At 39.3% G+C, this 23803-nt stretch overlaps 2 protein-coding genes across 2 annotated transcripts in view; one reads left to right on the forward strand and one right to left on the reverse strand.

Annotated features, from left to right (window-relative positions):
- The window catches only part of UBAC2 (UBA domain containing 2), a 173986-nt gene that overhangs the window by 37889 nt on the left and 112294 nt on the right, over window positions 1-23803 (forward strand). The window contains 2 exon segments of the mRNA XM_024123169.3: window positions 823-942; window positions 1807-1916. Coding sequence (XP_023978937.1) covers window positions 823-942; window positions 1807-1916 — 230 coding nt within the window.
- GPR18 (G protein-coupled receptor 18) lies at window positions 6039-7063 on the reverse strand. The gene has a single exon (XM_028497274.1). The coding sequence runs from the start codon at window positions 7032-7034 to the stop codon at window positions 6039-6041; it is 996 nt and encodes a 331-aa protein (XP_028353075.1). The 5' UTR covers window positions 7035-7063.

Raw genomic sequence — 23803 nt, forward strand, 5'->3', positions numbered from 1 at the left:
GTGTCCCTTGCATCGGCAGGTGGACTCTCAACCACTGCGCCACCAGGGAAGCCCTGTTTTTTTTTTTTTTTTTGATGCCAAGACCTCACCCTAGGCCAACTGAGTCAGGGAGCCTAGTGGTGGGGCCCGGGCATTGGTGTACTTTTTTAGAATGATCCGCAGGGTATTCTAGCATATGGCCAGCCCTGAGAACCACTGCTGTAAGGGAATGTCAGGGCCCTGTGACCCTGAGTTGGTACCTTTCTGTTTGGGGGGTTAATTTGGTTCACCTGGCTAAGTTGGGAACAGTCCCCTTCTCCTGCACCACTTTGTGGGCATCTGTGCTCTAGAGGAGGGACCTGCCTGGATGGAGGACAATCACCCTCTGTCTAGGAGTGCAAATAGCCACACTCTCCTGCTAGAACCTCTTAAGGGGCCCTCAGTGTGCATTTCTAAGAGCTGCTACAGAGATATGGAGAGTTTCAGTTCTACCTTGGGGAATCTGAGCTTAGAGTATTAAAAATAAGCAGTATAGGGCTTCCCTGGTGGCGCAGTGGTTGAGAGTCCGCCTGCCGATGCAGGGGACACGGGTTCGGGCCCCGGTCCGGGAAGATCCCACATGCCGCAGAGCAGCTGGGCCCGTGAGCCATGGCCGCTGAGGCTGCGCGTCCGGAGCCTGTGCTCCGCAATGGAAGAGGCCACAACAGTGAGAGGCCCGCGTACCGCAAAAAAACAAAACAAAACAAAAAAAAGCAGTGTAAAGTAAACGTAATAAATTTGCTAAGGAAGAGACCTGAACAAATCTTACTCTTATTTGTTATTCTTTTTTAAATCCCCATCTAGATTTGGAGGTTGATTTGTGGAAGAATAATTTGCCTTGATTTGAAAGATACTTTCTGCAGTAGTCTGCTTATTTATAATTTTAGGATATTTGAAAGAAGATATGGAAGCAGAAAATTTGCAGTAAGTTTTTATGTATTTTCCCTTTGCTACTTAGGTTATAGAAAAAAATGTTTCTGTTTTCTTGTTTTTAAATAGTTTTATTTTGTTAAGCTTGGTGTTTCATTAACAATTATCTTTTTATTACATGATCCTCTGTCTGATTTGGAACATGGACATTAACCAAAGAAAAAATTTAAATTTAAGCCATTAGCATAATAAAATAATAATGATGATAATGATAATAATATCAGTGTGAGTGGGCAATAACTTTTTTTTTTTTTTGGCTGCACTGAGTCTTTGTTGCTGCACATGGGCTTTCTCTAGTTGCAGCGAGTGGAAGCCACTCTTCATTGCGGTGCACGAGGCTCTCATTGCGGTGGCCTCTCTTGCTGCAGAGCACGGGCTCCAGTCATGCGAGCTTCAGTACTTGTGGCTCACGGACTCCAGAGCACAGGCTCAGCAGTTGTGGCGCACAAGCCCAGCTGCTGTGCGCGTGTGGGATCCTCCTGGACCGGGGCTCGAACCTGTGTCCCCTACATTGGCAGGCGGATTCCCAACTACTGCGCCACCAGGGAAGCCCAGCAATAACCATTTTAATAAGGATATTTATTTAAATAAAATTCTAATCACTTATTTTGCTTAGTGGTTTGTGTATTAGTTGTAAAAATAAGACATGCTATAAATATCTTTTCTTCAACATACTTAGAAATTATGGAAGTTAATACATTTGACCAATATGGTTTTACTACCTCACTTTGAAAAGTCTATTCAAACAAAAACAAACTTTAAAAAGTATATATATACCTGAGCTGGTTCTAATTAAATAAATGTTAGTTTATTTTTAGAAGACTCCTCTCTCTAATGTTCTTCCTGTTTTATTTTTAGTCCTTTCTGCTGGGTTCCTGGGTTTTGTCAGTGGTGGGTGACTTCATCCTCGTTGAAGCTGTGCGGTGTTCCTTTGGTATCACTGCAGCCAGGAATTTGCCTTCTGGATTGTAAGTAGCTCTCAAATATTAGCTTAATTCATAACTACTTAAATCTGACTTAAAGCATTATTATACATGAAAGTCAGTAAGAGAATATTTTAAACTTTTAAATATAGTAAAATTGATTTTATATGTAAAAATTCCAGTGTATACTTAACATTTTCATTATGTTCTTGAAACAGAATCTGTTTTACACTCACTCTTTTTTTTAGCTTTCAAATCTCATATTTTAGAGAATTTTTAATGAATTTTCTGTTCTGGTCCTGAAGAAAGAATTGTGTTTTCATTATGAAATTTTGTCTTAGTAACTTTGTTAACTAATTAAACATAAAAATGCAAAATTTAATTAATTAGATTAGGAAACAAAATTTATTTGTCTGAAGTTAAGCTTCTGAAGAATGATGCTTTTTTAAAATGATATTGTTTATATATTTCCACCAAAGGTAAAAGAAAATCAGTATATAGGTTATAACTTTGTAGCCAATCTGCAGTGGGCAACCTAACTCATAGAGTGTCTGTGCTTTCATATTGTGTTGGTCTTCTGTAAAAACAAAATGAGAAAACATGTATTAGTTTATGAAATAATTGGCATTTAGGAGCAGAGTTGTTAGCACATATAAATGCCTTTAAAGCATCTCTGAATTAAGTTTCTGAGACTGTTTTTAAGAGATGAGATACTATAAAATAAAGGTAACATATATTTAAAATTTGTATGTACTAACTTCAACCTTATTTTAATTTTCAATATATATTTTTGAGAACTATTAGGCTCTTGCAAGTACCTTGATTTAAATTCACTTTGGATATCTATTTTAAAAATACGGTTAGTGATCTTATAGCTCTCACACTTACATTGTTAATATTTGTGGTAATAGCTGCCCTTCATGGGATTTACTGAATTATTGGCATGAGTATTGATGTTTAGTTGTCTTAATAATATATGATTCTGAGTAATATTTTAATGGGGACACAAAGTTCTGTGTCATAATGATGCAGTTTTTGAGTTTTACAGGTTGTAATTGCAGTTAGACTAAGAAGTTTAAGTTGACTATTCTGCTGTTGTGGTAAATCGTGTAGTCATTAGGAATGATTCCATGTTGATTCAGGAAAGAAGTAGCATTTACTAAATTATTAGTTTTCCCCAGACATTTCTCACTGAGGCCAATTCTTTTTGGTTCTTTATAAGGCCTACTGAGTTGTAGAAGGGTTATGTGTATAGTGTATGTTTGTGTTAGAATAAATTTAGTGGATGGGTAGTAACATAGCTTTTAATTCTTATTTACATCGTCCCCTTGTGTGATGACTTTTTTTTCCTATTGCACATAGAGTTGAATGACAGTTATTTCTTTGAATGAAGGACACTTATTTCTTTATGGAATCGTGACTGGTACATGTAAGGAAGATTGATTCAATTTTGAAGTTGGTGGCAATGTTTTTACTAATTCTTAAGGCCAGGAGACTTTTACCTATTTAAATCTTAGCTAGTAGCAAGAATTGCAAATTTGAGTAAATTCAAAAGTTATAGGATCCCCTTTGAAAGACAGTGTGAATGTTAATTCAGACATCACCTGAATGAGAATATATTTCTCTTTCCTTTTAAATCATGAAACATAGTGTGGCTTTTTTGAATCTTGACGCCGTCTCAAACATAGACTTCTTGGAACCTAAATCTTTACTTCAGTAAACTTTGCATTTTGTAAATATATCTTTTATTTGATGGTAATCAAAGCTTCAAAAACTCAGGAGAGGAAACCTTTTTTAGTCAATGTGTTTTATAATTTGCAGTGTTTTCCACATAATGTCTTGTTACCTTTTTCTTTCTCATCAACGCCAAGTTTACCTGCACTTCCTGCAATTCTTCACTTCCTATTTAATTCTCTCTCTCTCTTTTTTAACCTCACCACTATGAAAACGTCTCTTATAAAGGTCACCAGTAACTAACTAACTTCTAAAGCCAGTGGCTTGCTTTCACTTGTCTTATCTGACCTTTCAGTGGCACACTAAATGCTTTTGACATCCCATTATTTCATGAAATAACCTGCTCACCTGAATCCTAGCACACTACTCTCTCCTGGTCCTCTTTGACCTTCTTTACTCTTTGAAGCTCCTTTCTCAAGCTTACTCCAGGTGCTCTCTCTGTGCCGTCGCATCCACCCCCATGACTTCAACTACAGTTAGCATCTGTTGTTTGTTTCCCAGCTCTCTATTTCCAGTACATATTGCTTTCTTGATCTTTCTTCAGTCATATTTCCTAGTGACTTCTAAGACTCAAAGAAAATTCATCATGTTCAGAAGCTCTTACCTCCTCTGATCACCTCTCTTTTTGCACTCTTATCTCCTCCTCCTTCTGTACTCCTTATTTTAATTAATGGCATTTTCATCTACTTAGTCATCCAAGCTGGAAATCTTTCCCTCTTCTCATCAGTGGAGTAGGGCACCAACTCTCATTCATTCGAAGTCCTATATAATCAGCTCTTCATCGCATCTCCTTGACTCCTTCTGTCGTTATCCCAGTCTTAACTAGTCTTTTCTTGCCTAGATTTTTGCAGTAATTCTCCAACTAGTCTTCCTATCAATTCCAGAGTATTTCATGCAATGTTTTCAGAAGTTATCTTTCTAAAATACAAGTTTGACCATGCTAATCTTCCTTTTAAAAACCTCTAAATCCTTATTTTCTTCAGAATAAAAATCAAGCTTCTTCAAGGTGGCATCAGGGCTGTCTAGAATAGTACGGATGGCTTAGGCTTTGCCATCACATAGACCAGATTTACCTGAGATTCCAGCTCTGCCATGTATTATTTGTGTGTCATCTTGAGCAAGTTACTTCTCTCAACTTCCCTCATCTGTAGATTGGGGCCCATACTCTGTAATTCACAGGGCAGCGGAGGGAACTAAGTAAGGTCACCTATACAGACATCCTAGCAGTAGCATCCTCCCCACCCCATATATTGTTTTTTTTAACTTTCTCTTCAAAGCCCTCATAATCTGACCCCAATCCAGTGGTTCAAGCCACTCCCCTGTCAGTCATTCAGCTTTCTTAACATGCTATGTATTTGTATTCTCGTACCTGCTGGTTTTCTTTCTGCACCCTGTTGCCCTTTGGCAGGATTAATTGTCTTTTTTTAAAAAAATAAATTTATTTATTTTATTTATTTATTTTTGGCTGCATCGGGTCCTCATTGTGGTGCGCGCGCTTCTCATTGCGGTGGCTTCTCTTGTTGCGGAGCACGGGCTCTAGGCCCACAGGCTTCAGTAGTTGTGGCTCGTGGGCTTCAGTAGTTGTGGCTCACAGCCTCTAGAGCGCAGGCTCAGTAGTTGTGGCGTGCAGGCTTAGTTGCTCTGCGACACGTGGGATCTTCCCGGACCAGGGCTCGAACCCGTGTCCCCTGCATTGGCAGGCAGATTCTTACCCACTGCACCACCAGGGAGGTCCCCCCGACTAGTCTCAAGTAGAGTCTGGTGCATACTCGGCTCTCAGTAAGGGTTTATTGAATGACTATAGTCTGTTTCCAAAGGAAAATGAATTTAGAGTAGGTGGGGACTGATGGCAGTGGCCTTTACAGCACCCTCAGGTGCTTGCGTCTGCAAATTTTGCTCTGCAGTAGTAACAGTGATGAGTTGAACATAGTTGTTTGTGTAGGAATCATGGAGGTTTGGTGTTTAGAATACAAAGTACTGGATTTAGATCACCAATTCTGAGTATAAATTAGACCAAAGGGAGCTGCATCTAGTTGGAAAATAATTCAATCAAATTATTTCAAACAATAGCTCCATTATTTTGCCTGCTGACCTGACTGACATCATGACTCACTTGCACATAGAATTAAATCCAAAAAGTCAACTATGTATTTAGATAAGGCTTGAATATGAAACACGAATTGGATGCTTTTCTCCCAGTAATTCATGAAAATGTTTTATACAGGTTTTAAAAAGAAAGATAATGAATTTTTAAAATACTTTAGTATATTTAATTATGCTGCCACAATAATAAGACCTCACAAAGGAGGAAGAGTTCTTAAAGTTTATTATTTTTTTTCGGGAGAGAAGGGACTTGATGATATCATACAGAATATCCACTGACCCTAAGTTAGTAAAGTGAATTTAGAGAGATCGAAGACAAGCAATGACCGTTCATAACATCTCACTGTTTATGTTGCTTAGGGACCGTAAGCTACCTGAGCGGAAGCTCTTTCTGCGCACGCTCTGAAGATAATTGCGGTATAGCATGACACTAATGACTCGAGCCTGAAATTGTTTTGAAACAATGTAGTAGAGAATCACATCCAGACAGGTGCTGAGGTTCATGAGGAAGGTGGTGAAGGCTCCCCAGGGGTTGTAGCTGTTCTCGTCCCCTCCCAGCATCAGGAAAGCAAAGCAGATGTGGAAAGGCATGAAGCAGACGAGCACCTGCACCATGAGCGTGATAATGATCCGTATCGACTTCTCCTTGACTTTTGGCTTCAGCTTCGATGTCTTACCGTGAAGGAGACTATGAATAATGACCAAGTAGCACCCAATCATGATGAACAGAGGAATCAAGAAAAAGAAAATCAGTCGAGTGAAGTTCAGCGCATTATTAGCTTTTAAGTGGATGACGTCAGAAATCTTGAGGCAGGTGGCGGGGGTGGAGGCTTTATCTGGGTCTTCATAGAGTAGTAGGAGTGGGATGGTGGTTGTCAGGGTCATTATCCAGACTCCCACACACGCTAGCATGGCCTTGCATGTGTTTTTAAGTTCCTTGGTGTATTTCGGCTGTACAATGGCCATGTATCTGTCGGCACTAATGAAAGCAAGTAGCCATAGAGCAATACTTGGATAAAACACTGTGAGAGCCCCAAGAATCTGGCAGAAGTACTCTCCAAACGGCCATTCACCTTTTGCATAATAAAACATTCGAAAGGGTAAGCTCATTATAAATATCAAGTCCAGTAGTGCCACATTCATCATATAGATGGTTACAGTGGTTCTCTTCTTGGTGGTACAACTGAAGACCCATAAGGCAGTGACATTAACAAATAAGCCAGTTATGAAGATACAGCTGTAGAAGACAAGGGCTGCTATTTTGTATTCGTCTGGAAATGGGTCAATAGAAGGGCCAGGTTGAGCTTGATTGTGAGGGGTGGTCATCTTATAGCTTGCTGGTGGGTATGACACTTAGAAACTGTAAAATAGTTAAGAATAGGAGGAATAAAACTCTTTGTTGGAAAAATAAATGCTTAACATTCTCACACTCGACTTGGCATATCAGTGGATTTTAATTTTGACAGTATTTTATGTCATAGAGTCAATATATGTGTCTTGGTATTTATTAAGAAATACACTCCCTAGGTATTATTACTAATGTATACTAACATATTAGTGTATTAAGATGGTCTGGTGTGTCATGATGCACTGGCAAATGTATTCATTTTCTCTCTGTAGTGTGAAATTGGGTAGCACTTGTGCCTATGATAGGTGTCCTTTGTTTGGGACTAATTGGGGAAAGGCCATTCTGAATTTTGAATCTTAGAAAGTACTGATAGTTTCCCACTTTTTATCGTCTTCATTCTGTTTAAATATTTGGTAACCCATATTAGTAATGTCCAAATGATGAATTTTTACTCATTAAATATAATTTTAATATATAAATTATGTATTAGAAAACTAATAAAGAAACCATATAACTGGTTGCTTAGTGAATAGTCACAGTAATTCTCATTTGAGAGCAGGTACTTTTCCTTTTTACTGCTAAATCCCCACTGCCTGGTGAGTACATAGTAGATACTCAGTAAGTAATATTTGCTGAATTGATGGATAAGTGAAGGAAGGAAACTTTGGCAGGGTGACCCACAGCAAGCACTCTCTAGTTTGTCAATGAAGGCTTGCTTAATTGGCCATTAAACCGGTGTTTTTTTTTAAGTGGCAAACACTTCTTCATAGTATTATGTTCTCTCTAGATTATCATAGGTCTAGAAACAGCAGTGTCTTGTGCCATGGTATACAGATCAAGAACTTTACTCTCTCTGGTTTTTTTTTGGCCACCCCTTGCGGCATGAGGGATCTTAGTTCCCCGACCAGGGATCGAGCTCGTATCCCCTGCACTGGGAGCGCAGAGTCTTAACCCCTGGACTGCCAGAGAAGTCCCACAAGAACTTGACTCTTAAAACAATAGACGAGCTAGTTTCTAATGCACAGTTGGGAGTGCCTAATGCTGAGTCTTCCAGATGGTGTTTACCAGTGCTCCAGAAGCGGATTACACTGCTGCAGTGGTGCACGGAGAGCAACACCTTGAGAATAAGATATTGCTAGTATAGTAACTTTCACGCCCTCACTCTACTGAGATCCAGAAGCGTAAGTATTATTTGTCAAATTTAATTTTAAGAAAGGAATATCAAAGACAAATAGTTATTAGTAAGAAGTCACTCAGTAACTTTATGTGTTTGCAGAAACTAATTTCCACCTCCCACAAATGCCCATTTCTACTGGAAAGGAGTTTAGCTGTGACCCCCCTCAGTGTGAAACTTCTTTCACCCACGATATAACATCAATAACAGTGATTTTAAAAATAGACTCGCTACAAAGAGATGGAACCTTGTGGCATCCCCCTTGAAATATGGAGGTGTAAGAAAAGTTTCCCTCAAAAATGTCGCTTTGCAGAATGGTCTCTCTCTCATTCAGCCCTGAGTCTCTCTTTAGTGAAAACTGGGGGAGGTTAGCCATCTGGTAGTGGCATCATGGGCTGTAATTTAAAATTAATTCGAGCAGTTGCTGAGGACAAACACAAGGTATGAATTTGTTTTCTTCTCCCTCCTTTCTTCCCTTCCTACCTTCCTGACTGTAGCGAGTTTGCCAAATATTTAGGTTAAATATGATTTTGGAGTAGAAGTCTATATATTTAAAAGCCTGTATTTATTAAAATTGCCAAGTATTGTGTTGACTAGAATATTAATTTCTATAAAATGAGAAAAATACTACATAGAAAAATTAACTCTCTGGTATTATCATACAAAGGAAAATAATTTTAGAGACTTGACTCATTTTTAACTTTCCATGAATTTTTAAATAGTAAAAATTGTAATGTAAATGACATTTTGTATCCTTTTTTCTTTTGTATCAGAACTCCCTCCACCCATCCTTATTCCCGAATTTTGTCACAGAAATTCCTTACTTACAAACCATTTTTGATTAAATCTTTTTCCCCTCATTGGGTTCAAGCTGACTTTATGTCACCAGCAGTTGTGTTCATTTGCTTAAGGTTAACTAAAATATGTGTGATGCATGTGTTTTAAAGGCATTACCATACAGGTTGTACTCTGTACACACAGATAAATTTTTGGATAAATATTGAAAAATGATTGGCTTTTAAGTCAGCATTTTAAAAGCTTTAGATTCCATGATTAGCTATAGTCTTTTCTTTAAAGCCTTTAAGTACAATCTGTGAAACAATGTAATTGAAACCAGGTGACAAAGACTCCTAAAGATATTTATGATTTATTGTATCAACATTTTCTTTAAGTTGAAAAAAATTACATTTACTATTAATGTAAAACAGTATTGAAAATAAATGAAACAACATGTTAATAATGTAGGAAGATGGCAGTATATCCCATTTGAGGGTCCTTCACCAACATAGTTTCAGTAATATATTATTAAAATAAAACAAGGATTGTGAGATTTAGTAAATAAGTACAGCATTATTTCTGATAATCTGTGATGAAGTTAATTAAATGCTACTTACCTCCTGTCCATCAAAAGGCTGTGTTTGAGAGGAACATTTCTCGGTATACCCAGTTCTGTAAAAGAGATTTCTTTGAGTTGCTTGTGTTAAAATAGCTCTTTCTAGAAATGGTATATTTAAGAAATGCTGTATTTCTTTTGTTTTAGGTTCTTCCGTTGCTTTAAGAAGTTGTTTCAAATATAATACTTGGTATAGGAGTTGGTACTTGTTCAGCTGTAATTGCTGCTTTGTCTCTTTCAGGAAGTACCCTCTGAAATAAGCCTTTTTCAACTTATGACTTTGCCCTGGATGTGGTTTTTCGCTTTCACAAATGATTTGTTTATGAAGTCATGCTTAGCATAAGCTCCCCATGAAATGATGGCATATATTTAAGAGAATCATACAGAAAGGAGAAAATGTCTTCAGTTTGTTTACTTTGGTGCTTAAAGTCTGCATCTTCTGTTGAAAGAGAATGAGATTTGATGTTGACTGAATAGAATTCATAGTATAACTTAGTTTCTAAGCTGTGTGACTTTGTCTAGTTACTTAAGCACTCTGAGCCTTTGTTCCTGCTTAGTTTCTATAGTGCTAAAATAGAGATAATACCCATCTGGTAGGATTGTGAGGACTCTAACCCAGAGAAGTCCAAGGGCTAACCTGGCACCTAGTAGGTAACTTCCAAACAGCGTTAACCCTTTACTACAAAGTTCCTAAAATCATTGAACATCCACTTTTTACTGCTAAACCATTTCTAAATGGTAGAAATTTGGGGACCCTCAGTTATTTGCTTCTGCTTTGCATACACCTTTACCTACTTTGGTTTGCTTTATTTATTAAGTCCCCAATGCTTCATAGCCCTTTTCTGTCACATGGAAGTCTAGAAGTAATTCCTTTTGCAAAAACACCCCTACAAATTGTTAAGAACTTTGAAAGTCTTTAGTGGAATAATTTACATATTAGGAGTATTTTAACCTAAGAAGGGAAGTGAGACCACCGAAAAGGGAAGTGAGCAACCCCAATCATTGCCTGCCTGCCTAGTTACATTAAAGTTTTTACTTTCACTTTTCTTTTTAAAAAACTCATAATTTCATTAGCTTGTACTAAAATTTTAATTATCTTTATACTTGGTTATGTGTGATTTATCAGCCTTTAAAAGGTACATGAACTTAACTGCTTTTTTAATTTAAGACAGTTTGAGGGCACATGCTCCTTTTTTTTTTTTTTTTTTTTCCTCAGACAAAACTGTAGTAAATCTGTGACTTATAAATTGTTTAAATCCTTTCTTTTGGTGATTAAAGTACTTTTGATTATGTTAATGCCAGAGTAATGGGTTTTAGAAGCACAAGCAACAACCACAGCAACTATTTCTTGTGTAAATGAGGATTCGAGGCCCAGAGAGGGGCAGTGACTTGCTGCAGAACTCAGACAACCAGGCCCAGCCTCTTCTGTGCCAAGTTCAGTGCCCTCCCCATTCTGCCCTAGCTGCTGTAAAGACTTCTCGTTGTGAGGTGATTACATTGATTTATTCACTAGACATGATTTGCTCATTGCTGAATTACAGTAATCAGTTTTTAATACATGGAGTTATGTTTCATATGCAGGATAGGAGTTTGATATTTCACTTGGAGATAGGAACCTCTTATCTGCAGATCCAATCTTTTCATTGCCTTAATTTCATATAGCCTGTGACAGGTCTTCTAAAATTCAGTATTGATTAGTGATCTCTGTGCTGCTGAAATCAACAGGCACAGGGAAGGCATATATCTCATTAAGACACAGCCCCTTGTACACAGGGAGGCTCTTTTTTCTGACTTGCCAGTCTCTCAGAGAGAGGTACCCAGGGGCACAGCTTGAAGGTGGGTCCCGCCTTTCTCTCCATCTTAGCCTTACGGGATTTCCTACTCCTGGCCTTTCACAGGCTGTTCCACCAACAGCTGTGACATTCCTTCCCACCGCACTCCCATCTCTTGGCTTGACGGGCTGCTATTTATCTTAAAAGGTTTAGCTTAGATGCTGCCTTTCCCAGGAAGTTTTCTCTGACCCCTGAAGCTGGTTGGTTATTCGCCCCTGTAAGGTTCCTTAGCACTGGATTCTTACCCCTGTAGTGACTTGTGTTTGTATTATTATTGGGAGTTTATTTGACTCTTATCCTTCACTACATTGAGATCCTTAAGGGTTTGCACGTGTTGTATATGTATGTATTTAACAGGCAGTTAGTAAATACTGGTTGAATGTGTGACTGAAAAAGTAGGTGAAGAAATGGAGGGTGGAATTAATTGAGCCCAGTGTCAGCATCAGGGACACTTTGACTTGCTAATGTGAGGGGAACCTGCCAGTCCCAAGGCAGACTGGAGGCAAGACCCACTCTCCTTCTCTCCATGACCCTGCAGCACTTAGCATTGTTCTCTGTGTTCCTGGCTCGTCACACAGTAACTTTATGTTGGAAAAGAATTACAGTTAAGAAAAAAAATTACCCCAAACCATTTGGCAGCAAGTAAGTAAACAATGGATCAAGAATTAAACTTTTATAGTGTCTGGTTTGCCTCTTTAATACTTGAACCTAATGAAATTTATTCAAATAGAGGAGCTTATCTCTATCGGGGACCATTCATGCAGCTTTAATTTCCTCACTTATTTTGGGATATGAGTGAAAGAAATTTTTCACCTTGCAAAAGAGGGATTTCACAGAGTTTCCTTCACTTTATAAAGTCATCTGTTTTAGCTCCATTTTTGAATTCTGGTTTAGATGCCAAAAGCCCTAAATGAATTTTTATTTTAATACTCGAGCCCAGTTTTAGAGTGAATATAATCTAGTTATAATTAGTTATAATTTAGTTAAGCCATATTATCAGAAAGGATGTAGTTAATAGACTTACACAGTAAATCCCCATTATAAAAACATGCTCTTTGGGACTTCCCAGTGGTTAAGAATCCACCTTCCAATGTGGCGGACACAGGTTCAGTCCCTGGTCACGGAACTAAGTGAGATCCCACATACTGCGAGGCAACTAAGCCCGCGCGCTCTAGAGCCCGCTCACCACAACTAGAGATCCTGTGCGCCACAACTAAGACCCGACACAGCCAAATAAATAAATAAATAAATATTTTTAAAAAAGAAAAGAAAACGTGATGTTATATCAGAGATTTGTCTATGCCACAGATAAAATTGTATTTCTCGTTCTTAACACATTTCTCTGTACCTCAGCAAGTGTGAGTGAGGCTTATCCTAGTTCCTCAGACCAGTATTGTGATGAGGGGCCCACTGTAGTTACTGTTTATCTTTCCCAGCTCAGGTGGCCATCAGCACACACAGCCAGAGCAGTTGGTAGACAGCCAGTCCCCAGAAAGGAGAAGTGGTGAGGGACATGGGGGGAGCCCCGAACTAGGGTGAGAATCGTATCATTTGGCCCTAACGGTCTCCCACTTTGATCTTCTGGAATCTTTGTGCCCTACCCCTTTCTTTATCAAGCTTGCATCTAAACTCACTGCTCTTTTTTTTTTTTTTTGAGGGGCAGATATATTGAATAGTGGTTTCTGGATAAAGAAGACTGAGATACTATTTGTCTAAATCTATTTTATTTTAAATCCAGCAACTTACAGCTGTAGTCTTATAGCCAAATTAGTATGGACCTCCTTTCCACTTGATTTCCTAAATTGTATTATAAATTTAACATTTCCCAAATTCCTTTTCCTTGGCAATTTTTGTTCGGTTTCACAATTTTACAGACATACAATCAGATGATTACTTACCTCACAGCAAACAAGTTGAACCCAGATAACCAAAATGATAGGTAATTCTAGTTAAAATAGATCTAAATTGGCAATCGAAGTAGAGTTCCCTAAAGATGTTAAAGATTCTTTCACTTAGAGGATCTTAGGAGAAGGCATCAACATGACAGTAAAATCATTCCTGGACCCACCGAAATCCCAGGCCAAGAGTTTGCAGGGTGACGTCTCACTAAGTGCCTGGAGAGCCGTTCAGTGGTCCCCGGGTACAGCCGGTTAATTGGAACGCTCTGGTTATTGTGATGTACATGGCCACCTCCTACAGATTCTGGTCTCCCAGTTAAAGGAGAGATGTAGAGGGAGCGGAGTTTCTAGGGGAAAATATCTAGTAATACGGTGAAGTAGCAACGTAGAAGAAAAAGGTATTGTAGAGACTCAGGATTGGTAAAGAAATGAGAGGTGTGCTATTGAGTTACTCAAATCCAAACTTGTGTACTGGTGTGTGTGATGGAGGATTTTATTTTATTTTATTTTGTTTATTTATTTATTTTTTTGTTCTTTCTGATTTTAAAGCCCGCACTCTTTTTTTTTTTTTTTTAAACCCCCCATTTGTTTATTTATTTATTTTTGGCTGTGCTGGGTCTTCGTTTCTGTGCGAGGGCTCTCTCTAGTTGTGGCGAGCGGGGGCAACTCTTCATCGCGGTGAGCGGGCCTTCTCCCTATCGCGGCCTCTCTTGTTGCGGAGCACAGGCTCCAGACGCGCAGGCTCAGTAGTTGTGGCTCACGGGCCTAGTTGCTCCGCGGCATGTGGGATCTTCCCAGACCAGGGCTCGAACCCGTGTCTCCTGCACTGGCAGGCAGATTCTCAACCACTGTGCCACCAGGGAAGCCCGATGGAGGATTTTAATATCAGGCATCTGTATACTAAAAAGTAACTACCTGTCTATAGGTTGAAGTTTGTTGGTTTAAAAAGAGTTACTTAGGATTTTTTATTATCTCTGCCATTACTCTTATCTGTATTATCAGAGGTGAGCAGATTAAGCAGAGGTCTAAGTGCTTTACATGCTTCACTGAATTTAATCATTATGCCAACAGCAAAGTATGTTGAGGACACAATAGTTGTATGGATGGTGTAACCCAGGGATATTTACTCAGGAGTCTCAGATTGTGAGATTGTGTTGTACTCCTTCTGTATTATGGTATTGTTCTTTGTTTTAGTAAATTTTTTTGAAGTTGGTCCTACTTAATAGAGAATAATCAGAACAGTAATTTGGTCTGTAGCAAAAAAATCTTCTGAGGGAATAGACCATCCTTTCCTTTCCCTGTTTCTCACTAATGAGTTGATATTCCCAAGGAAAGATTTTGTAAATGGATTCTGTCATCCTGTAAGTTTAATTTTGGAAGGGGGATCTCTGCCATTCAGTGAGCCAAAGACTTTTAAGCACTCAAAAATGGGTATATCCAAAAGGTTGGTAAACATGTATAAGTATGCTGGACCTCATAAGTAATCAGGGAAACGAAAATTAAAACCATAATAAGGATGTTACTACCCACTCACCAAAATGGCTACAGTGAAAAAGACTGACACCAAGAAGTGCTGGCTGAGTAGTATTCCATCATATATACTCAGCCAACACTGGAATATTACTTGTCCATAGAAAGAAACGAAATTGAGTTATTTGTAGTGAGGTGGATGGACCTAGAGTCTGTCATACAGAGTGAAGTAAGTCAGAAAGAGAAAAACAAATACCGTATGCTAATGCATATATATGGAATCTTTAAAAAAAATGGTACTGATGAACCTAGAGGCAGGACAGGAGTAAAGACATAGACATAGAGAATGGACTTGAGGACACGGAGGGGAATGGGGAAGCTGGGGCGAAGTGAGAGTGACATCGACATATGTACACTACCGAATGTAAAATAGCTAGTGGGAAGCAGCCGCATAGCACAGGGAGATCAGCTCGGTGCTTTGCAACAACCTAGAGGGGTGGGATAGGGAGGGTGGGAGGGAGGGAGACGCAAGAGGGAGGGGATATGGGGATATATGTATGCATGTGGCTGATTCACTTTGTTGTGCAGCAGAAACTAACACAGTATTGTGAAGCAATTATACTCCAATAAAGATCTATTTAAAAAAAAAAAGAAAAGTGTTGGTGAGGGTACAGAGCAACCAGGAACTCTTGCGCCTGGCTGGTGGGAGCTTAAATTTGGAAAACGATTGGACATTAAGTACTAAAATGAAGATGCATACACTCTGTGACTCACATTCCACTCCTAGGTAGAAATGCGTGTTCCTGTGCACCAGGGTTAGAGATAAGAATGTTCACAGTAACATTATTTCTAATCGCTTCAAATTAGGGACAACCCACATGTTCAGCAACTGTAGAGTGGATAGATCAGTTGTGTCGACAAACAGTTGACTGCTTTTCACAATCAAGATGAATCACATAGAAGGCGCATGGAACAGCACAGGCGAATCTTGTGCATGTGGCGTTAAATGAATAAAGCCAGACATGAAGGAATTCATATTGTACGATTCCATTTATATGAATTTCAGAAAGCAGACCAAACTGAAATAAAAAGTTTAGGGATTCGCGCATAGGCAATAAAAACTTTTGGTGGGTTGCGGGAGCGTGTAATACGTAGGGCACACGGGAGAGCTCCCAGGATGCTGGGAAGTTCCGTTTGTTGACCCGAGTGCTAATTATTTTCGTGTTTGTTCTGTGATAATTCATTAAGCTGTCTATTTTTGTTTTGCCCTTGTATCTATAAGGGTCTCAATAGAAAACAGACGGCACACTTAAACTAGAATAATTCAAGGGCTTATATATAAAGATCTAATGACAAAAGAATGGAACCTAGTGACAAAAGGGGGACCTTTGGCAGGACTGTTGCCTTGTTGTGCCCACCACCTTTAGGCCCAAAGCGGTTAAGGAAGGGAGAGGTTACTAGAATCTGGAGGGGTCACCCCTGGAGAGTCAGCTGCCTTGGAAACAGTAAGTGTGAAGTAACAAGGAACAAGGGGAGTAAGTACCCTGGCCTCAGGCTCCTCCTCGCCCAGATGTCCTCTGAGGCGCTAGCAGAACTCAGCAGAAGCCAGGGGGCCCTTGAGCCTTTGGGTGGAATCTGTACCCTCAGCCTCAGGAACAGAGCAGGGTGGAGAAGAGAAAAGAAGCTAGTGGATTTTTCCAGCATGCTGGGTTGTTCTGTATGAGTGTTACATTTTGTATCAAAGAGGTTTCTTTAAAAAAGCTTAGGCTTTGCGTTGGCAAAACTGGGTTTGAGGGTATCTGCTTCTTCTAAGCTGTTTCCGTGAGTAATTTTTTTTGGACACCTTGAGTCTCATCTCATCTGTGAATCATCTATTCTTACCTATGAATCATCTCAGTCTTATAGCTTGTGTAAAGTACATGTTTTAGACACCAAATACTAGTTCTCATTGTCTCTCTCCTGCCTGAAATCTCTTTTTTTTCTTTGCAGCATATTTTTCCTGGGAATTTTCAGACTGGGAGTGAATAGCAGTGCAAGAGGTCTGTCTATGCTACTCATTAATTAGCTGAGTTATTGTTTTTAAAAGTTAGTTAATTTTCTCTGATCATGACTCTTCCCAGCTGGAAGAAAGGGGAGTTTGGATGAGGCTTTCTCGAAGGGCTTCCCACCTCTGGCATTATACAGTTCTAAGGAACTCTTCCCACTGCAGTGAGTATTTTATCTTTGTCTCCTTTTGAATTTTTGTCGGACTGGAGATGAGAGACATAAGATAGTACTTGGGCCTCTGTGCCGTCACAGCTTCTGCATGGAACCCCAAATGTGTCCAGGAGTCATTTAGTCAAGCCTCATTGCAGAGAGCCTTGAATGTGTTTGTTGGTATTTGGGTCCTACTTGAAACTCAGAGCACCCAGAACCCTGTGGGGGTCCCATTAATTCCTGGCCTTTGCCTTCCTTTCATATCCTTTATTGCGTTGATTTCTTTAGTGTGTATTTTTAAAAAAAATTTTTTAATTGAAGTAGAGTTGATTTACAATGTTTGTCAGTTTCTGGTGTTCAGCAAAGTGATTCAATTATGTATATATACATTCTTTTTCATATTCTTTTCCATTATGGTTTATTACAGGATATTGAATATAGTTCCCTGTGCTCTACAGTATGACCTTGTTGTTTACCTTAGTGTATATGTTTTAAATCTTATTTAAAATTTATCTTTAAGTCAACTTAATCTTAACATATTTGATATTATTTATTCTTTAGACATTTAAACATTTCTAGTAGACTGTTAGATTGTTCCAGCTAGTTTCCTATCTGCTTTTAACCCTTTTTCCTGTAAACATTACTTTTGTAAGTGGCAAGCAGGAAGTGGCAGCTGTGAGGATGGGCCGGGTCCAGGGCTGCCCAGCTCCTAAGCCTGCGAGGCTGCCCACTCTGTCACTTGCCCTCCGCCACTCTCTCAGGAGAGCTGTCGTTCTTGGTGGTGGAGAACCTCCTGGAGACATTATAATCAGCCTGCAGAGGAAGACATAAAAATTGTGCGGGCTCTTTGTTTCCTCGGTAATAAATCTGTACTCATCTGCGTTACTCAGAACTGTTGTTTACCAGAACTCTCCCTCTTATGCTTAAAAATTAGTCTAGCCCCAGTGACAAATCAGTTGAATTTTTGCAACCATGGTTATCTCCTTATTGCTAATGCTTTTCATATGGATATTCTTTACAAGAAGTTTATGGCTTTTAACTCATATGGCCTCTTGCCATCAACAAGCCGTGCTATCTGAATAAGTATCTTTACAGAAAAGGGAAGGAAGTGGGTGGGTAGTACCACCCTCAGAGACCTGCAGGGCGGCCTGCTGGTGTGCATTTGGACGGAGGGACATAGATCCTTGGCTTCAGCCTGCCTCTAGTGGAGGATTTATTCTTCTAATGTGAATGTAGTTCTTTATTTGGGGATCAGTAATCCTAGGTTTTTAGAGTTGGGAGTTGGTGGTGTCCATGGCTCTCTCTTTTACAGTTGTGTTTTTATTCATCCCTTGATCGTACTCTCATTTCATATATTATTCTTCATATTTTGTGTCTGTCTTGTTGACAAGGACCTGGTGCATTCGTCTTCACATGTATCAGAGCACCTAGCATAGTGCGTCACACACAGTAGACCCTCAGTAAATAGGCTTTTTGATTTGACAAGTGTTTGTGTGTTTCTTTTTCTAAAGGAAAGAAAACTACACGGTGTCCCCCCAAAATGAACACCTAATGTTTCTAAATAGATATGATCACAAAGACAATATCAAGCAAAAGAGTGAGACGAGGTAGATTAGAGTTGGTTGAGGAGAGGCCCTAGGGTGAAGATGTTTCGGCTAGATAAATATTTGATGTGTCAGAAAAGTTAATACAATTTATTTCATGTAGGAGAACTTACACTCACGTGTAAGCTCATGTTGTTTTCCACTGTTCCATACTGATTGACATCCAGGGTTGTTTCGACATAAACACTGTGCTTTTACTGCCACCTACAGGTGACAGCGGGTCGTGGAGCTCTTCACCTTTACCCGATTTGAAGTCTTGTTGAGATTGAAATCAGTGTTTTAAAAGCTGGTAATTGGTAGAAGATAATACATATATTTTAATGTTAATTTCTCAATATTTCTATATTATGCAGAATTATGTCGTAGACATATCCTTATTCCTCTAAAACGTTTTGGCTTAGAGACCATTTCTGGCTTCATGGGAAGCATTCTTTCGTTTTTAGGAAAGTGTTTTCCCCTGTAGGACCGTGTATTCCTGGGCTAGGGCCTTGAGAAGATTCCACTTTATTATTTTTTTTATTATTATTTATTTTTTTTGCGGTACACGGGCCTCTCACTGCTGTGGCCTCTCCCGTTGTGGAGCGCAGGCTCCGGACACACAGGCTCAGCGGCCATGGCTCACGGGCCCAGCCGCTCCGCGGCATGTGGGATCTTCCCGGACCGGGGCACGAACCCATGTCCCCTGCATCGGCAGGCGGACTCTCAACCACTGCGCCACCAGGGAAGCCCGAAGATTCCACTTTAAATGTTACTTGTGCCTGATGTTCTACTAAGAGTTAAACATAAAGGTGGCCTTGGAACAAATTTGATATGGTTTAAATGTTTTTTAATTGTAAAATGTACACAACATGAAATTTACTGTCTTGACCATTTTTAAGGTACAGTTCAGTGGTGTTTGAAGTACATTCACATTGTTGTGCAACCAATCTCCAGAACTTCTTTCCTCTTCCCAAACTGAAACTCCATGCTGGTTGAACAACTCCCATCCCTCCCTCCAGCACCTGGCAACCAGCATTCTGTTTTCTGTCAATGAATTTGCCTACCCTATATACCGCATGTAAGTGGAATCGTACAATATTTGTCTTTTGTGATTGGCTTATTTCACTTAGCATAATGTCCTCAAAGTCCATCCATGTTGTAGCATGTGTCAGAATATCCTTCCTTTTTAAGGATGAATAATACTCGGTTGTATGTATATATTACATTTTATTTATCCATTCACCTGCTGATGGATACTTGGCTTGCTTCCACCTTTTGGCTCTTATGACTAATGGATGTACAGATATCTCTTTGAGACCCTCCTTCAGTTCTTTTGGGTATATATCCAGAAGTGGAATTGCTGGATCATGTGGTAATTCTATTTCTAATTTTTTAAGGAACCACCATACTATTTTCCATAGCAGCTGTACCATTTTACATTCTCAGCAGCAGTGCACAAGGGTTCCAGTTTCTCCACATCCTTGCCAACACTTTTTTCTGTGTTGTTTTGTTTTGTTTTGATAGTAGCCGTCCTAATGAGTTTGAGATGGTATCTCATTGTGGTTTTGATTTCCATTTCCCTGATGATTATTGACATTGAGCGACTTTTCATGTGCTTGTTGGCCATTTATACATCTTCTTTACAGAAATGTCTATTCAGGTCCTTTGTGCATTTTTTAATCAGTTTTTGTTGTTGTTGTTAACACGTAGGAGTTCTTTATATTTTCTGGGTAATGACCCTTTATCAGATAATATGATTTGCAAATATTTTCTCTTATTCCATAGGCTGCCTTCTTGCTCTGCTTGTTTCCTTTGATGTAAGGAATTTTTTGGCATGGTTTTAGGTCCACCCATTTATCTTAGTCTCATGATAAGGATGAATTGAAATGCTTTAAAATTTTAAATGTTAAGATAGGGTAGAATAGATTTTCCTCAGTAAAATACATTTGTCCTTTAGAGACTTTCCCCAATGACTTAATCTGAAGATTATTTATCTCCAGTACTCAACACCTTTTCTTCATCCAGGAGGGTATAAAGCAGGGTGAACAGAAACAAGCTGTATCCCAGAATTGGCTCACTTCAGAGCCTTCCACTTACAAGTGCTTCTTTCTTATGCTCTGGAAATTGTTTGTCTCTATTATTACAATAATATGAAAATGAAGGAACATTTATCTTTCTATAGTGTTCTTATTCCCTGCTGGGCCTGATTAATATGTATCAATGATTGCCTTGAAAATGTAGCATGTTTGCAAATGAAATTTGCAAATTACAAAAGCTTTGGGAGATATTTTAATAATAGTAGAACAAAGAAACCCCCGAACACAGTGGCTCAGAGAACACAGGTGTCTGTTTCTCTTTTGTAACATCCCTGGTGGGCAGGTGGGCTCTGTTCTGGGAAGTCATTGGGACCAAGCTGGTAGGGCAGCTCTGTCATCCTCACCATGTGCCCTCCAAGGTTTCCATTTCTAGCAATAGGGAGGAATCAGAAGGGAAGTCCAGGATAAGGGATTGCTCTTTCACCAGGTACTTTGGAAGTTGTAAATGTCACTGCTGCTCATACACCATTGGCAGGAACTTGGTCACGTGGCCACACCTAATCATAGGGGAGGCTGGGAAACTAGTGAGGGAGCCAAGTCCCTGGAGATAAGGGAGAATGGGTCTGGGGGGAACTGCTAGCAGTCGCCTTCAAGGACCAAGAGCTGTAATACATTAACTGGTTTAGCAAGTTATGGGCTCTGTGATCAATGTATAAAACACTGAAGAGAGAGAACATCAGGTCTTTCTCTTTAGCCTAAACAATCAACTGCACAGTCACTGAACGGCAGGATTGTTGTTTCGGTAGTCGTGTGTCTGGAAAAGCTAAGGGAAGCCTGTGAGATGGCATTGTGATGTGACTACCAGTTGACACTGATGTGCTCATGGATGCTGTAGGTAGTATGACAGGGCAACAAGCACGGCTCTGGTGGTCCTCGTCCGCATCAGAACAGGGAGGGGATGCAGACCTGCCATGTGAGGAACAGTTGAGAGAGCAGGCAGTGTTGATCCTGGAGAGGAGAAGATGGGGCAGGAGAACAGTCTACAACTGTTGAAAGAAGCTGCAGTATGAAAGAGGAGTTAAAAATTGGGAGTGGGTGGGGCATGGCCAAGGGTGAATTAAGACTTCAGAGATGCTGCAGGAGGTTATTGGGCTTGGTAAGGAGTAACTCAGAGGCACTCACTGTCTCGAGGCAAAGTGATTCCCTTGGGAGGTGCTGACTTGCGGACACTGAAGATACTCAAGCAGTGGCTGGAAAAGCACCAGGCAGGGATGTCCAGGAAATCCACACGTTGGGCAGGTGGCAGGAGTGAAATCTCCGTGAAAGCCCTTGAAACTCTGAGCATCTCTGCTCGTATGCTCTTCCTTACTGTGGGATTCGCTGGTAGGCTTAGAGAACTAGAGACATTAATAGGAGTCCAGCAGAGGGACAGTGTTTCCCAGGAAGTTCTGTGCAGCCCAGCAGCGGTATAGCAATCTTGTTCTCCTATTCTCTAAATAACAAAGACATAAGTGTTCATTAGTGGATGAATAGATAAAGAAAATGTGGTGCGTGTACACACACACACACACACACACACACACACACACACACACACACACACACCGGAATATTTATTCGGCTATATAAAAAAGGGAAATCCTGTCATTTGTAGCAACGTGGACAGACCTTGAGGGCATTATGCTAAGTGAAATAAGTCAGACAGAGAAAGACAAATACTGTATGATCTCACTTATATGTGAAATCTTAAAAAAGCTCACAAATATAGAGGATAGATTGACAGAGGTGGGAGGTGGGTGGCAAAATGGATGAAGGGGGGTCAAAAGGTATAAAATAAATAACTCCTGAGGATGTAACATACAGCATGGTGGCTGTAGTTCATAACACCGTACTGCATATTTGAACGTTACTAAGAGAATAGATCTTAAAAGTTCTCATCAGGCGTTTTAGGGTTGGTGAACACACGGAGATTCAGGGAGAGTGGAGAGTGACTCACCTGGAGAGAGCATGGAAGCTCCCCGTCCTTTCCCTGTATCTTGCCCTATGCATCTCTTCCATCTGGCTGGTCCTGAGTTATATCCTTTTATAATAAACTGGTAATCTAGTTAAAGAAAAAAAGGTTTCATCACAAGAAAAAACAGTTTTGTAACTTTATATGGTGATGGATGTTAATTAGACTTATTGTGGTGATCATTTTGCAATGTATACAAGTATTGAATCATTCTGTTGTACACCTGAAACTAATATAATCTTTCATGTCAATTATACTCAATAAATATAAAATAACAAGAACATAATTCACTGCAGTAGATTATTATACTAGTGAAATAAACTATTTGTAAAATGAAGAGGTTTTTTCCCCTATATAATCGAAATGATTGCTTTTGCTTATGAACAAAGAATATTTTTAAATTTTTGAAGTATTTACTTCCAGAAAATACTTTATAAATACTTAAAATTAAAGAGAAACAGAATGAAAAAAATCTTGACAAAATTAAAATTTAGGGTTAAATGACAAGACCTAAATAATGAGTTGGTAGGGTGACATCTTTGAAACATTTGTAAAATAAAATATCCAAAATAATTTATTTTTTCATATATTACTAACAATTCTTTTAGAACTTTAATATGAACTGTTTACGCTTCCATGTTAAGGATGTTTTTCCCTTTCTGAGTGAGCACATCAGCAGTTTAATTGGCTTTGCCTGCAGTCACGTGGTGAACCTTTAGATGGCAGTGTTAGGCAGAATTTGATAAAAACTAAATCCACTCTGAAAGTTATTAAATGGGGCTCAAATGGTGAAATAGTTTTGTAATCAAAAAATACTAGAGAGATATTGTGGTTTATACAAACAGCTTGAACGGTTTGGATACCCTGTGACTGTCTTTAGAGCATATATACAGCAGTTAGAATTTAAAATGGGTATTGTATATGTATGTTTATTTATTCCTAAATTACATGGCAAATTATTTCAGACACCATTGGTATAACAATTGTGAAAATCCTATGATAAAAACGTAAGAATAATTTTAGGTTCTGATTATGAGTGGGCTCAATATAGCACAATTCCAAATTTATAATTATGCAAGATGAAGTAATACCCTGCTTGGTCCCAGTGCTAATCGTAAGAAAAAAAAATGCTGTTATCTGGGCTAACCAAAGAG

The sequence above is a fragment of the Physeter macrocephalus genome, chromosome 13 (genome assembly GCF_002837175.3).
Source record: "Physeter macrocephalus isolate SW-GA chromosome 13, ASM283717v5, whole genome shotgun sequence".
Lineage (NCBI taxonomy): Eukaryota > Metazoa > Chordata > Mammalia > Artiodactyla > Physeteridae > Physeter > Physeter macrocephalus.